Source organism: Haliotis rufescens, unplaced genomic scaffold (genome assembly GCF_023055435.1).
Source record: "Haliotis rufescens isolate VD_foot unplaced genomic scaffold, xgHalRufe1.0.p SCAF_1, whole genome shotgun sequence".
NCBI lineage: Eukaryota > Metazoa > Mollusca > Gastropoda > Lepetellida > Haliotidae > Haliotis > Haliotis rufescens.
Window position 1 is genome coordinate 21,176,227 of NW_025963779.1, and position 16,251 is coordinate 21,192,477.

The window sequence follows — 16,251 nt, forward strand, 5'->3', positions numbered from 1 at the left end:
AGTGGATAAGTAATCATTAACTTCATATGTTTTCAAGTATTGAAGGTAAGTGACTAATGTGTAGATGGAAAAGTTTTGTCAACTGCTCATTGGGACTTTAAAGTCTCCAGGATTTCATCACAAATACAAGAGGTAAATTCTGTGTGAACCGTCCCATTCATAACATAGTTACAAACAATTTGCAGCCATACTTGTCTACATAATCACTCAAACCTCGGAAAACCCTACAAACTTGGTGGGAACGTAAGTCAATAGTTTACTGAGTTTGTGAGTTCAGTTTTACTCCGCTTTTAGCAATATTCCAGCAATATCACGGCAGGGGACAACAGAAATGGGCTTCACACCTTGTACCCATGTCGAGAATTGAACCCGGGTCTTTGGCTTGACGAGCAAACACTTTAACCACTAGGCTACCTGACTGTCCCCTCAATAGTTTATTGAGCAAACAAGACATTGAATTCATGTACAGAGATCAAAAACAATTTCTGCTAGGGTGCCTTATTTGCATATTAATCAGATCATGATACCGGGGGTACAAGCTTATTCATGATTTATCGACAATACTACCCATTATATTGTAAATACTTCTGACGAAAAGAAACAGGAAGCTTTTCAAAACATTACATGCAGTGCTTAAATGAAGAAACATTCAATGCTCACTCAGTAACTAGCAGTTCACAAATTCAAAATGAGTATCTCTTCTCCACAAACCTGGCCTGCCATTCACACAGAAAAAGCCACACATCTACACAACACATCATGCTAACATCAATTACTAGCATGGTCAAGTCTAACTAGCCACGCCTCTGTTTAGAATGCTCTGCAGGAGAGGGGAAAAAAATACTTCAAGCTACACAACTACGTAATGTACATCAACAGCATATGAGAGCTTTATAGTTAAGCTGGTACAAGGTATCTTCAGCAAAACCTTGTTCACTCTGGTTATGAAGACAGTCAGAAGGGTCAAGAGCACCTATATTAGAACATTTTGGTGATGAGGTTTCTCTCCGGACAATAACATTACATTGTCTTAAAACAATGTATTAAGTTAACGAGGTTTCAACAAAGTTTGACTATATATCATAGCAATTCAAAAAGTTCCACTCAAACATAGGAAACATCCTTAACAAAATCATATACCGTTGAAGCAATTAAACCTCAATATTAGGATTTCTTGAATTTGTTAAAAAAAGAAAAGAAAACACAAATTACAAAAAGATTGCAGAATGACAGTGTGTCTCTCCTGTACAGCATTCCTAAACAGACAACTATACTGCTAGCGTGATATCATAGGCATCGAAAAGATCGGAGATGCCCTCGCAGTCCGTCAGACCAAACATGTAGTCGTCCACGTCGAGAGGGGGTTCCAGGTGGACGAACGGTGAGTCAAAGTTCTGGTCTTCGGTCTGCAGTAACAGGCTCTGATTACAGTCGGGGGACAGGTCTTCTTCCTCCAGCAGAGCATTCTTTAATTTAGGCTGACCTGAGAACAGAATACCATTCAATATGAGTGAGTGGGTGGGTGTGCTTTCGTGCGTGCGTGAGTATGGTTTTACGCTGCTTTTAGCAATATTTCAGCAATATCACCAGAAATGGGCTTCATACATTGTACCCATGTCGGGAATCAAACCCGGGTCTTCGGCGTGACGAGCTAAAGCTTTAACCACAAGGCTACCCGACCGACCGCCATTCAATATGAATACAAAATTAGTGCAGGGATAGAAACAACACTGGTTTGACTGATCAGAGAGATGTGGAAATATCAAAATTGTGAAATTGTCCCAGGACAAGGTAGGCCACACATTCGTTATCTTTTGTTTCATGGGCCCGCCACCCCTACTGAAAAACAGCGGGAAAAGAAATAAATTAAACATAAAAATATTTTCTTCTTTTATGTATCCCGCTAGTAATATAGACTTCTTATACAAGAGGTTGTTGATTCAAAAACATAAAGACCAATGTTCACATGGTATTTAATTATAACACATTGAATAAGGCCAGTAATTTTACTAGCAATGCACAGGCCTAATCATTATGTTATGGATTTAGGATTAAAAGTATGATAGTCTTAGTTCTCGGTCACCGTCCATTATCATCATAAAGTCTGCAATATGTTTCGTTTATATTTCCATTAAAAAAAATCAAATCCTTAACCATTCTGCTTTTCACACACATGATCCAGGCAGTGAAAGGCTACAATACTAAAAAACAACGCGATCCAAAAATAGTATGCAGTTACTTCCCTTTACATGCACACTGCTTAACTGTGCATCTCATGTCATGGTCACGGTCATGGCGGCAATAGGAGTTTGTGTGCTTGTTTTGCCATTTGCAAATTTGGTCAATGAAAACATGAAATTTATGATAAAACATCACTAGACATGATGATTTACAAATTCAATGGTATTTGTGCACTCTGTGCAGGATAATGTTTCATACGCAGAGGTTAAGATTAAATGTTTACTCGTCTTGTAAAATAAGCCAGAAATAGCAATCAGCAGTTCACCAACTTCCTCCCCATCTAGGAGAGATTCAGTTAAAAATACTTAGTCATGACCAATAACACAACTGAAAAGAAATTTCACTGCAGTGACAGGAAGACGGGAGACTTTATATCTCTAACTAATGTTCGTTTCAGGGTGAGCTGATGACAAGTTGATGTGATTTGCCTATTTGACACAATATCTCCAAAATTAATGTAAACATTTCCCAGGTTGATTGTACAGAACTGTTTATTTGGTTATATACTAGTTTGAACAAACACACACACACACCTCTCCAGAAGAAGTTTTGCATGCAATCTCTCAATGCCTATCCCTTGCAATGAACTAAGATTGAGCCAATTCAGAAACTAAATTAATGGATTAAAAATGCACATAACTCGTCGACATTACAAGCAATGTGTTTTCTACATTTTACATTGGTAGAATTTTGTCCAAAATATCAATGATTCTGTGCAAAACGTAGTGTTTCTGCAGCCGTGTACTGACAGCAGTAAGATTACAAAAAATGTGACTAATACATTTAGAACGAGCCTTAATTAATCCATCATGCATTTTAAACACACACTCACTGGTAACAACTTGGAACATGGAGAATTTCACACAAAAACTGAAAACTGAGTGTGGAGAAGAGAGTGGATATGTAAGAAGGCAACACCGCTAGTACTTCTTTACAACTTGTTAACATTCAGATCACCAGCCATCATTAGCTCCTGCTGCATCAGGATCCGCCTTACCTTTAAAACTATCACAGGATACCGAATCTTCCGAGAAGCAGCTCTCCTCCCCACAGCTCCCTACACTAACACTCTTCTTTGCACTGCCAATATCACTTGAGGTGCTCTCGGTAGTGCCGCCGCTGTCGCTGGGGCAGCTGTCGTTGCTATTGTCCATGTCAGTGATCTCCTCAGGACACAGGAACACTTCGATTGGGCCCTTCTGACTCTTCAACCAGATCTGTATACTCTGAAAAACATGAATTCTTTCATGAAACCTCATTTCACTTCGGCTGCACAAACAACTTTACATTAGATATATTCCATACAGGTCCATACATAATTCACTAAAATTTTCCAACACCATAATTGTCTCTTTAGCATTTGTAGTCTTGCAGAGGGCATCTTACAAGCAATGGTTTCTGGGAAAACAACACAACAAACCACTGTTACAATAGTAAATAGTTCTTATTAAATGCAATAAGAACAATAGATTTCAACGATGATCAGATGGTTTCAAATCTAACCAATCATCACTTAATTTTCAATATGATTATCTTAATGAATTTATTTGGGATAATACAATTTCTTTAATCCTTGTTAGTTGTTTAACACTTAATAGCGCTGCACTCAGCAATATTCCAGTCATATGATGGCAGTCTGTAAATAATCAAGTCTGGATCCCAAAACCCAGTGTGCAATCATGCACATACTCTCTGTACAGTTACTGTTCTGTTAAATATCTTTCCTGATCAATTGTTTTCAGAGCTCCAGATAAGCTGCGTATCTGCGTAAAATACGCATCAGAAATGCAGAAATATGCAGTAAACTAAAATCCAAGCGTATCAAATACGCAACGAACATTACAGATACGCTACAAAAATAAAACTTGTGTGTATCATCAAAATATTGTGAAGTAACCCTGCGTATTCGATTAGCCAATCAGCAACTTATTTTGAAATTATAAATGGGCATTCTGTCAACCTTGCCAAACTCCACATTGACAGTTACATGGGTAAAATACCAATAACACCAAAAGCTTATCTGGAGCTCTGTGTTTTTAAAACCAATGACCTAGAAATTGTAACTAATTCGCCAAAGTAGCAGCAATCTGATCACACTTACTTGTTGTGGATCCGGCACCTCTAACCGGGTCTCTGGTGGCGCTTTAATGGCAATCACAGTTTGTTCATCTAGAGACCGGAGATTCCGTATGTCCTGGTACGTCACATACGCTAACGTGCAAGAGTTAAGGAAAAGATACACAGGCATTCAGACAGCAAGAATATCTTAATATCATCAAAGAACCCTGTCCAGTGGTCAGTGTGACAGTCTGATCACGGTTGAACATACAGGTGAGCCAGGGGTTTTGTTTGTTGTTCAATGCCACAGTTGTAAATATTCTAGCAATATGACGGCGGCCAGTTAATATTTGGAGTAATGTTCCATGCCATCCTGGTTCGAGGACACACTACCAGCCAGCAGCATTCCCGTTTACCGGTAATTACCAGTTTTTTACCAGTAAAATTAGGCTTGGACCGGTAATTCATGTGACTGCCAGTCCCTTTGGACCGGCACATAAAGTACCTTATAAATCTTTGTTGTTGAAACATCGTCTCGAAATATTGAAAATTGAGAGAGAGAAAATTGTGACTGAAGTTTGTGTGAATGACGTATAGATCTAACTAAGTTACTTCAGAAAGACATCTTTGCACTGAACATGATGTTGAAAGTATTAAAACCAAATTATTTTCATACATTTTTTTATTTGTTGAAAGTTAGGACTGGCAAAAATTAGGGGGGGAGGGGGTTGACGGGTAATGTTTAGAGTTGCCAGTCCACAAGGACAGGGCAGTTTCAAAAGCCAGCGGGAATCACTAAGCCGGACCACCTGATCCAATCGGTAGCTTTGGACCACTATCATAGGCCACAACTAGAATAGTCTAACTTGGGATCCCCACGGGTTGTCCTGAGGTCACTAGGCTTACAATACATGTTACACTTGTATTCACGGATATCTGTTCATGCTGCACATACTGACTATCAGGGAAAGGATTGTTAGTAACTCAAACCAATAGGTGATATTTGTCAAATTGAAAAATATATTGCAAACAAAAACAACAGAATCCATTGTTACCACAAGAAATGGAAGCAACTGACTTCTACTCTCTGTGAGTGAGTGAGTGAGTTAAAATTTTAAGTCACATCGGCAATTTTTCAGCCATATCGTGACTATCAATAGTTAAACATAATACATACTCTGAAACTTACATAAAAACCTGTCAACCAAGGACAGTAAAATAACTAGATTTATCACAGAAAAAGATATAAAACTAGTACGGAACCATAAAAGAGAATAGCACTATACATAACGATACAAGACAAAAACGGGCTATAGATCGTCAGCAACTGAAGGTAGACCACCACACTGGGGACCATGGGGACTTACAGTGCCTTTGCTACCAGCAGGATTTACATCATCCCTTCAGCAACTGGCGATCGTATGCAAAGTTCGAGTTTAAGAGTAGTAGGCAGAAATATTCTTTGAATGACATGGACTTACTATATCCTCTCAGGGGGACAATAATTTTACACTACGTCATTCTACTCTCTGTCCATAGTCAGGAAGTGTACATAAAATATTTGATCCACGTATAAGTCTCATAACTGTCCACTTCTTAACATTGTGTCAATTCCCTCCGTCAGTTTTTTATTGTCTTCTACCTTGATAGTGAAATGACTTGCCCACTCTAAATATTTGTTAACATGAAATTGGAAATGGAATATATTTTCAATAAATAAATAATAAAATAAGACTACTTACATAAAAGTCATGAGATAACTAACTGGTTGATATGGAGAATTTCATGCAAAAACAGCGCAAACAAAGTACCGATATTTCGTAACAGAAGTATTGTGATATGTATTGATACGAGAGGTCAGCAAATCCTGAGGCATCTACAATACAGCCTAGCCAAACCAGTGATGCAGCGCTATTTGACACCAATACCTGGGATATCTCGGCTATATCATCACAATAAGTACTCCATATTGGATTGCTGGTTCTCAGGATTGATATTTTAGTTGTAAACTGTTGAATAAAGGATATCGAGCATTGTCAGCATCTTCCGTCATATTTTTCAGCTGTCTTGTTGAGTTGGCTATTAAATCATCAAGCATATTTTCTTTAGCTTCCAAATCTGCAACATCTGAAAAATAAAACAGTCATGATGTTCACTATCTTCACTGATAGGCTTTCATGAAAGTGGTAAACATCGGAGACCTGCATCACTTCAGGCTTACTTCCCACTTTGAACTGACACACCATGATTTAACTGCCTGGAATACTGTGTCAGAGGCATTAAACCCAACTCACTTAATGACAGAGGCATTAAACCCAACTCACTTAATGACAGAGGCATTAAACCCCACTCACTTAATGACAGAGGCATTAAACCCAACTCACTTACTGACAGAGGCATTAAACCCAACTCACTTAAGGACAGAGGCATTAAACCCCACTCACTTAATGACAGAGGCATTAAACCCAACTCACTTAAGGACAGAGGCATTAAACCCAACTCACTTACTGACAGAGGCATTAAACCCAACTCACTTAATGACAGAGGCATTAAACCCAACTCACTTAATGACAGAGGCATTAAACCCAACTCACTTAATGACAGGCCAAAGCTTTCATAACTATATAAATAAACAACTATTTTCAATGGTCACTAAAGTTCATTTTTGACCCTTTGATAATTTGTAGATTTGAAGGTCACAAAGACCCTGTTAAATAAAAAATTGTAGCATTATGAAATTCGTAAGAGTATGGGACTTATGATTGTTTTAATGCTAAAATCAGTTTGTGGAACGGGGGCCAGGACCTTTTTGTTTGTTGCTTAACACCACACTCAACAATATTCCAGCTATATGACAGCGGTGTGTAAATAATCGAGTCTGGACCAGACAATGCAGTGATTGACATCAAGAGCATCGATCCACGCCATTTTTGAAACGTTAGATACGATGACATGCATCAACCAGGTCTGCGAGTCTGACCTGATTCCATTAGTAGCCTCTTATGACAAGCATAGTCGCCTTTTACGTCAAGCATGGGTTGCTGGGACCTATTCTACCCCGGATCATCACAGGTATCCCAGGAAGGTTATTGTGATTACACTGTAATATATAAGTGTACAGCACACAAACCTGAATGTAGGTCAACAACATCTGTAGTTATCATAGGCAGCCCCTTGGAAGCCGCAATAGAATTAGTAGCACCTCTGAAACACAAACATATACATGTACCTTGATGGAGGGGGGGTCACTTATAATGATAGCTATGCCAACAGTAGCAGATAGGCAACTTCAGCAGCAGCGGAGCTGGCATATTTACAAGGGTAACTAAAGTATGTTTACCCTCTCCATGGATTTGACACATTTCAAAGAGAGCTCAAAAATAGTTAATGTGAAAGCCACAAGAAATCTGCAAGTATTTCAGAACAGTGGCAGGTACAAAACCTTTTTTGTAAAGAAAGTCTAAGCTGTTTTCATGAGGCATGCAATGACATGTCTTTATGAATCCTAGAATTTGTATATCATGTTTCTAGCCATTTAACATAGTTCTATTTTTACTCCTTCTAATCTAAGCTAGTACTATGAATAACCTCTCAACAAAATGGGATGAGACTTCATACTCACTTCCATTGAATATTATTTTTAGATTTTTTCTGTATCAAGTTAATTCCCTCTAAGACGTTTGTTATATCGTATATTCTTCTTTTCTGTACTTCTAGTTCCTCTGCGGCCTTGTTCAAATCTACAACCTGGAAATACAAAGCAATAGCTAGCATAAAGTCAGGACAATCGAAATTCATACCCATTTTGTCTGCTAAAAATCATTTGTTTGTTGTTGCTTGTGAATAGTCAAATCAAGGTCAGACAAACCAGTGATTGATATTATGAACAACATCCTCTACTGTTGGGGTACGATGTCACACAATAAACCGAATTACTGCCTATAACCAACCGACCCATTTTATAGGGATGTAACGATTCACCGATACCTACGATATTATCGATACTTAGGTACAGACGACACTTGAATCATCCGTTTGTGAGATCACGATACGCTAAGAATAGAAGAGGAACTGCTAGAGTTACCTCCTGTAATAGCGCCACATGTAAGCATGGCAGTACACACGGATGTGGAGACTGAAAACGTGTCAACTAATTATTACACTTAATAACCATCCCTTCATTTAAAACTATTTTGTTCGTGTTTTTTTGTTGCTAAGAACTTGTTTTTGAGATAACAATAAATAAATGAATGAAGCAAGAGGACTTAGAGTTGTATTTCAGTGATTTCATCATTTCTTACTATTTGTTGTGGTGTATCACGATACTAGTGGTATTGTCAGTCCATATCGTGATATACATCATATCGCAAGATACCAGGCGATACCCAGCTCTACTAATTAAGTCTATCAACAATATAGTGCTGGGGACTTCACCGTCTTGTATACCCTATCTTCCCTCAATGGCCTGTGAATGCACTGGGACACTATTGGAGGCACTATTTGTAAGCAACCCGGGGACACTAATGAGGACACTATCTGTAAGCAACATGGGGACACTAATGTAGGCACTATTTGTAACCAACATGGGGACACTAATGTAGGCACTATGTAACCAACATGGGGACACTAATGTAGGCACTATGTAACCAACATGGGGACACTAATGTAGGCACTATTTGTAAGCAACCCGGGGACACTAAAGTAGGCACTATGTAACGAACATGGGGACACTAATGTAGGCACTATTTGTAAGCAACACGGGGACACTAATGTAGGCACTATGTAACCAACATGGGGACACTAATGTAGGCACTATTTGTAAGCAACACGGGGACACTAATGTAGGCACTATTTGTAATCAACACGGGGACACTAATCTAGGCACTATGTAACCAACATGGGGACACTAATGTAGGCACTATGTAACCAACACAGGGACACTAATGAAAGCACTCTATGTAACCAACACGGGGACACTAATGAAGACACTATCTAACACCAACACGGGGACACTAATGAAAGCACTCTATGTAACCAACACAGGGAAACTAATGTAGACACTATCTGTAACTAACACGGGGACACTAACGTAGACACTATTTGTAAGCAACACGGGGACACTAATGTAGGCACTATTTGTAATCAACACGGGGACACTAATCTAGGCACTATGTAACCAACATGGGGACACTAATGTAGGCACTATGTAACCAACACGGGGACACTAATGAAAGCACTCTATGTAACCAACACAGGGAAACTAACGTAGACACTATCTGTAACTAACACGGGGACACTAACGTAGACACTATCTGTAACCAACACGGGGACACTAATGTAGGCACTCTATGTAACCAACACAGGGACACTAATGTAGACACTATCTGTAACCAACACGGGGGACACTAATGTAGGCACTCTATGTAACCAACACAGGACACTAATGTAGACACATTATGTAACCAACACAGGGACATTAATGTAGGCACATTATGTAACCAACACGGAGACACCAATGTAGGCACTATATGTAACCAACACGGGGACACCAATGTAGGCAATATATGTAACCATCACAGGGAAAGTAATGTAGGCACTGTTTGTAACCAACAAATTAATGTTTTAAGAAAGTATGAAAAATGAAAAGCATTCACTGACATTGCACAAACTATGTATGTGTATTGACTGGAAATATTAGTATCAACATATCAATATATTGACAAGACATGCTGACTACTATATCCCTGTTTTTCAAACCAGGGGACAAAGAGAGATGTGTCCCTACTACACTGCAAAGTGACCGTTTGTATTCTCGGGCGGAGGAAAACAGTGTATACACACAAGTGAAGTAATAACGATGTGGACATTACTCTAACCTGGATATGAAAAAAACCTGACATACACAATATCAGTGTGGTTACCGTTTACTATCCACAATGGCAAAGGTCCGAAATTCTCTGTGTTAAGTTCTTGTGTGTATATATTAGTTATAGGCTCAACAGAGATTTATTTAGATCTGATACTCTGCCCTATAATCTGCAGCAAACCAAAGTAAACATTTCCAAATTAGAATCAACAACTTCCCAATTAATGTTAATACAGTTAACTGTTATAACTAATGTCTTGGCTTTTTTAGAGGTGACGTATTTCACTGGCAAGGCAAATTTGCCTGACAGGGGCACTTACTATGAAATTGTAAATAATCTCTTCACAGAACACTGATAATTAGTTTAAACTTACACCATCAGGAGCAGTTCGTAATAACCCTACAAACTTCTTTGTGAGCAGACCAAGCGACGTATCATAGCGAGTCTTCTCCAGAGGAGACCGAGCAGCTGCAAGGAGAGAGAAGACATAAAAACAATTTGAAGGTTTCAGGAAACTTAGCAGCATTCAAAATGGAGGAGCATCCTGAAGCCTTTGCAGTTTGCCCGTTTAGTCTTTAAACCTCGGGAACCCTAAATCTGCAACTTTTAACATCTCCAGTTGTGAAAAGGACCCCTAACATTCACTCTTCACTTCGAACACTATAAAGATTATATATTAGACACTTGTAAGCAGTGAATGTTTTGTTTGTTTGTTTGTTGTTAAACACCGCACTCAACAATATTCCAGCTATATGAAGGTGGGATGTAAATAAACGAGTCTGGACCAGACAATCCCTTGAATGACACCATGAGTATCGATCCACGCAGTTGGCATACGATGACGTGCATCAACCAAATCAGTGAACCTGACCACTCAATCCCATTAAGCGTCTCTTACGACAAGCATAGGCGCCTTTTACAGCAAGCATGGGTTGCTGAAGACCTACCTATTCTACCCTGGATCTTCACGGGTGAGCAGTGAATGTGGACACCACACTCAGCAATCTCACAGCTACATCAGTGGCTTGTAAACAGTAGGCCAAGTAAAACAGGGGTCGATAGCATAGAATGTTCCAAACATAAGATTCTCACCAGTCCGAGTGGGGACTTATTCCACCCTGGATTCCCCCAGCATCACCCAACAGAAATCTACCTAACAGTTACCTAAGGGTATGAAATACAAGTTTCTCATTAAAGATATTTTGCCTGTGTCATTTGAACAAGTGCTCAGAGAAAGGATAAATCACCATGCATGATCTTGGGGGAAAAATTGTCACTCATCTCGGACTAACAGCCTAGAAACTGAAACTAAACCCATATATCATGGTAGACTCCAAAAATCTGAGATTTTGTTCCTTAATCATGTCGCCTATATATTAAAAGGCAAAATAATTAGTGTGGAATGGTAATTCTGACACGGATCTAGGAAGTGGTGCTTGAAAGCTGTTCTTACTGCGAGCACGAGGACTTGACTCTGATGGGTATCTGCCTCTTCGCTTGCAACTCTTGGGGGTCTTGAAACCTTCCAGTCTCATGCCATCGGGTTCCAGCTCCAGCTTCCTCTTTGCCTGCAAAACCAGTAGACAACATAGCAAACATGGTACAGGGATCAACCTACATCAACCGGGAGTATGTTGAACACTGATGCAGTGCAGCACAAATGCAATATTAAATGATGTGGGTTTTTTGGCTGAATCAGCAGACTTCTTAACAGAACTAGTTTATCATATTCTACAGTCACAGAATATATGGAGACTATTTATTTTGACAAGTTGAACTTCTAAAATATAAAGCTAAAATAATTATAATATGTACCTTTGTCGAACATGAATGTCATGCTGAACACAACACATGCAACTTTTTATCTTGGTTCAAGAGTCAATGATATCAAGAATCTCCAGGGTTAACTTACGTTGCCTATGCAAGTAATGACATTAAAAAGACGGATTGACCAACAAATGAAAATTACTTGCAAACAATGGCAAGTGCAAAGATAATTAGTATCACCTATATTTCAAACAAAAAATAGAATGAGCAACTATAAATAGTTAATTTGGTCATGTTTTATGCAAGTATTTTATATAACACATTGAACATGTTGAATACCAACATATTTTATGCTAGTGGAGTTATGAAATAAATCTGAGTATGAAAGCTTAAAAATCGTTTGCCATGTTTTCTTTCATGGCACTGCATACATTTAATTAGAAACTATCATATAGTATGCTATATATGATTCATAATTTATACTTAGCTAAAACATTCAAATTTTATTACACCTACAACATTGTTATAGAATCAACCTTATAGACATATCAAAACTCGCATACGTTTTTTTTATACTATACAAACCTCAATCTACAAGTTCTTGACACCTACTTCCCATGATTGAAACTGAAATAGTTTGAGAAGTTTAGAATAGAAGTTTTCTTTGTTCATCCAAAACATCCCAATATGGCTTAATAACCTTTCAACTTAAGCTTGTATTGTTGAAATATATAGGCCAAATTTTATCTAGATGTACTATCTATGTATTAATTATCCTGACGATAGAGCAGTAATATAGCCTGATAGATATCTAAAACAGCAATGTATAATAACACAAAACCTTAATCTTCCGTCTGGTCTTCCTCCTGAAAAGCTCAGTATAGAGGAAGTTGTCATAATCAAAACCAAATTAACTGAAGACAGAAGGTTGACATTAAGCATTTGCATTATTTTTTAAGATTTAACACTTTCCACAGACTATTCATCTGTTGATGAAATGTTGCACGTCATCAAGATATTCCTTTGAGGAGAGGCCATTTTTAAAGGTCATATATCAAAGTTGAGAAACTTCGACCAACTTTAATTAAGTTTATGTCCATGGCCGTGAATACTTTTGTGTCATCCAAACAAGAAACAAATATAATTTCGATTGTAAAAAACTTTTAACAGTGAAATGTTTTCAAAATAATACGTTGTTTTCGCCCGGCTGGCAAGCGATGGGGGATGGGCGGTGCCCCCTATCGGCTTGTTGCACATTTTGATACATTGCATATGCAGTGCAGCTGTGTGCATACGTGGCCAAGATGTTTGCATTTTACCTGTGGTCGTATTAATGAGGGTTTCATTGGGGAGGGGCTGTAATTGGGTCCTTGTGGTGTATAACCAGCCTCAACTTTCACTGTCGAGTAAAGTCCCAAATCTCCAGAAGCCAGCATCTTGTTAGCACTCGATGGATGTTTATAAATACTCGTCAAGTTCATAATTTGCGGTGATTTGGCTTCTACGCCAGGTTCTTGTTTTACAACAACAGGGTACGCCTGCTTCGTAACTAGTGTCTGTTTTCGTGGCATTTTTAACACTTTCCAAAATAATTTTAAGGTCAGTCCGGTCCCTGGGCAATCTTGTGTAAGTTGTCAACTTCCGAGTAGGGGTACACATCAATCACAAAATAAAGATCCATCCATGTTGCAACATCCGAAATAAGTTCAAAACAGAATAAAGTAGTTATCCAAGTGTGCAAATATCCCCCAAAGTATCCAGTTGGAGGTGCCAGAAGCAAGCGATGAGACAGATTGTACGGATGGTTGTTTTCGGATTCTAGGTTCTCAGCCTCACTGTGAATCACAACAAAGCAGCAGATCAATTGGCGCGAAATCGTATTTCCCGCGATCTGACATCACGTGAAATAGCCCGGTACTGAGCATACGTAATACGGATCACGATCAGGATTAAAATTTGATCAAACGAATGCTAATTAGACACTATTGAGTTCAGCAAATTACAGAAAACACATACATTTTACATACGACTAAACAAAGGCGATATTAACATCCTCTTTAGAGTGACTGCAGCAACTTCCTTTTGAGATATTATTTTTATGCAGGGCTCGGGCCTCTTCATTCATTCTTTAAACTCAAAAGTGAAATCGACAACTCAACCTCAGATTGAAGCAATAGTGATATCGCGAAGACATACACAAAGATGACGTTTATTTTTCATTTAAACATTTGATAGCAAACGATTCAACATTAAAATTATTATATTCTTAATTAAAATATAAAATTCACTATATAGAGTCTACCCATTACTACACTCTACTTCAAGCTAACGTGGCTTTTGAAACATTCAACAATAATTCGAGTTAATATGCAAACTGTAAATTGTGATATCTTTAAACCCCAAAAGCTCCCAAGATCTATCAGATATAAACAGACTCGAGTAAAGGTACATTGCCAAAATTAACAACACAACGGTGACCAGCTGCAAGAGCGCGGCTTCATGTGTCTTCATTTTAATGGCTGGTCATTTGTTGATAAAATAACATAAAATAAGTGTATAAATATTTAAATATTTATAAAGCTTACACATTGTCACGTGCTTTGTAATGTATTTTTCTTTAGTTTTATGCATGTACAATGAAATACCTTGTTCGTCCGTGTAAATGAAGCTGATTGTAAACAAAAAAATGTGTATTACTACTCATCGAGCCTTCTCGCAAAAATGAACCCTACATGTTTGACAAGGGTCGGGGTGGGGGTGGGGTGGAGGAGGAGGTCATGGTCATCATGTTGGCGATGCATGCAGCGCCTTTAATTGTCCACGGATTTAAACATGGCCTACGGTCTATAAATACACGATATAACCACAGATACCCTTTAATTGTATATCTCATGCATATAACCTCATGTTATGCAACTGCGTACAACTATGAACATGTATAAGTATATATTTGCCCGCGTATGATTGTGCTTAGAGGCTATGCATCAATGAAATGTATTTGCCCATTGATATCAATATTGAATGAACACGTTTGCCGGTAGATGGACATTTCATTATATATAATATAAATAGAGGATATATATGTTTTTGAGTACCGCAGAGAAATGAATCAATTCCAATAAAACATATAAGGTTTAAAGATTGTAGGCACAATTATATATATATATATATATATATAATTATATATCCATATAGTTATACACGCATTCATAATCTCTCTGTATAAAGAGTTTGCATAACGAATCGTCTGTATTAGTATGTTTTCAAGATTTTCTCTGCAACAAAAATGTACCCGACTTCGGTCTAAAAATATTTCTCAGTTACATAGTGTATATATGTATATCTTATTTCTTTATATACATATACATATTCTATGATCTATAAAATATATTTTTTTTATTTAAAACTTTCAATTGTGTGATTTGTGAGACGATAGCCTTTGTATGCATGCTTGAACGCAAGTATACTTGATATGTCCACGAGGTCAGTCACTCACCCTGCAGTCATTGTTGACCACAGGAAACTGTCACAAACCCTTTCCAGTGATAACATCAACGCCCCCCGCCGGCCTTCTGTCCCTCCCCGGGCTATATCCCCTTAATTGCGTTAATTCCGCCGATTTGTTTACGGTGGTGGACAAACAGTTTTAAATTTGGCACTCCAACATATAGGCTTAACGATGTAGCCGATGTCGGCCCGTCGACTGATGACTGCACAATATATATATATATATATATATATATATATATATATATATATATATATATATATGGGCTTGTCGGTGATCAGATATCAGTTCGCTGTATCCGTTAGTTCGCTGTAGAGAGTTCGTTATATACGTAAATTTTATATGATATTATATAGGAGATAAATTGGGGATTTTTTAACAGTTCGTTGTATCCGTTTGTTCGCTATATCCGTGTTCGTTAGATCCGTGTTCTACTGTACAACTTAAGATGCACGGAAGCTGTGACGATTTCAATCTTTGAACAATATCAGCCGAAACAAGCAGACAGACAGACTTCGGACGAAAAGCCCGACCCTTTTATGTGGATAAAATGTATGTTCAAACTAAACGAATATATCTTCTCCCAGTTTTCATTGCACGACCACGAATTAAGCCACGAGCAACAGTTCGACCAGTCCGAACGCCCGCTCTATGGACGTTATTCAACCTGCAGTGACGTTTCCAGCAATCATGAAGCATTTATGTAGAAGCTGTACTATCAATGAAGACAGAACTGACTCATATAGCTTTCATCTTTCTTTATATTTCAGACCGCCTCCGTGGTCTTGTGGTAGAGCGTCCGCCCGGACA

At 38.3% G+C, this 16,251-nt stretch overlaps 1 protein-coding gene across 1 annotated transcript; it reads right to left on the reverse strand.

The window, feature by feature from the left end:
* Positions 1–449: 449 nt before the first annotated feature.
* LOC125378134 (transcription factor E2F3-like) lies at positions 450–13,805 on the reverse strand. Its single transcript, XM_048393001.1, has 9 exons — positions 13,253–13,805; positions 11,620–11,734; positions 10,540–10,634; positions 7,922–8,046; positions 7,430–7,503; positions 6,327–6,426; positions 4,343–4,457; positions 3,239–3,467; positions 450–1,483 (listed from the first exon to the last, which is right to left on the reverse strand). Exons 1-9 carry the CDS (start codon positions 13,502–13,504, stop codon positions 1,269–1,271), a joined length of 1,320 nt encoding a protein of 439 aa, XP_048248958.1. The 5' UTR covers positions 13,505–13,805; the 3' UTR covers positions 450–1,268.
* Positions 13,806–16,251: the final 2,446 nt, after the last annotated feature.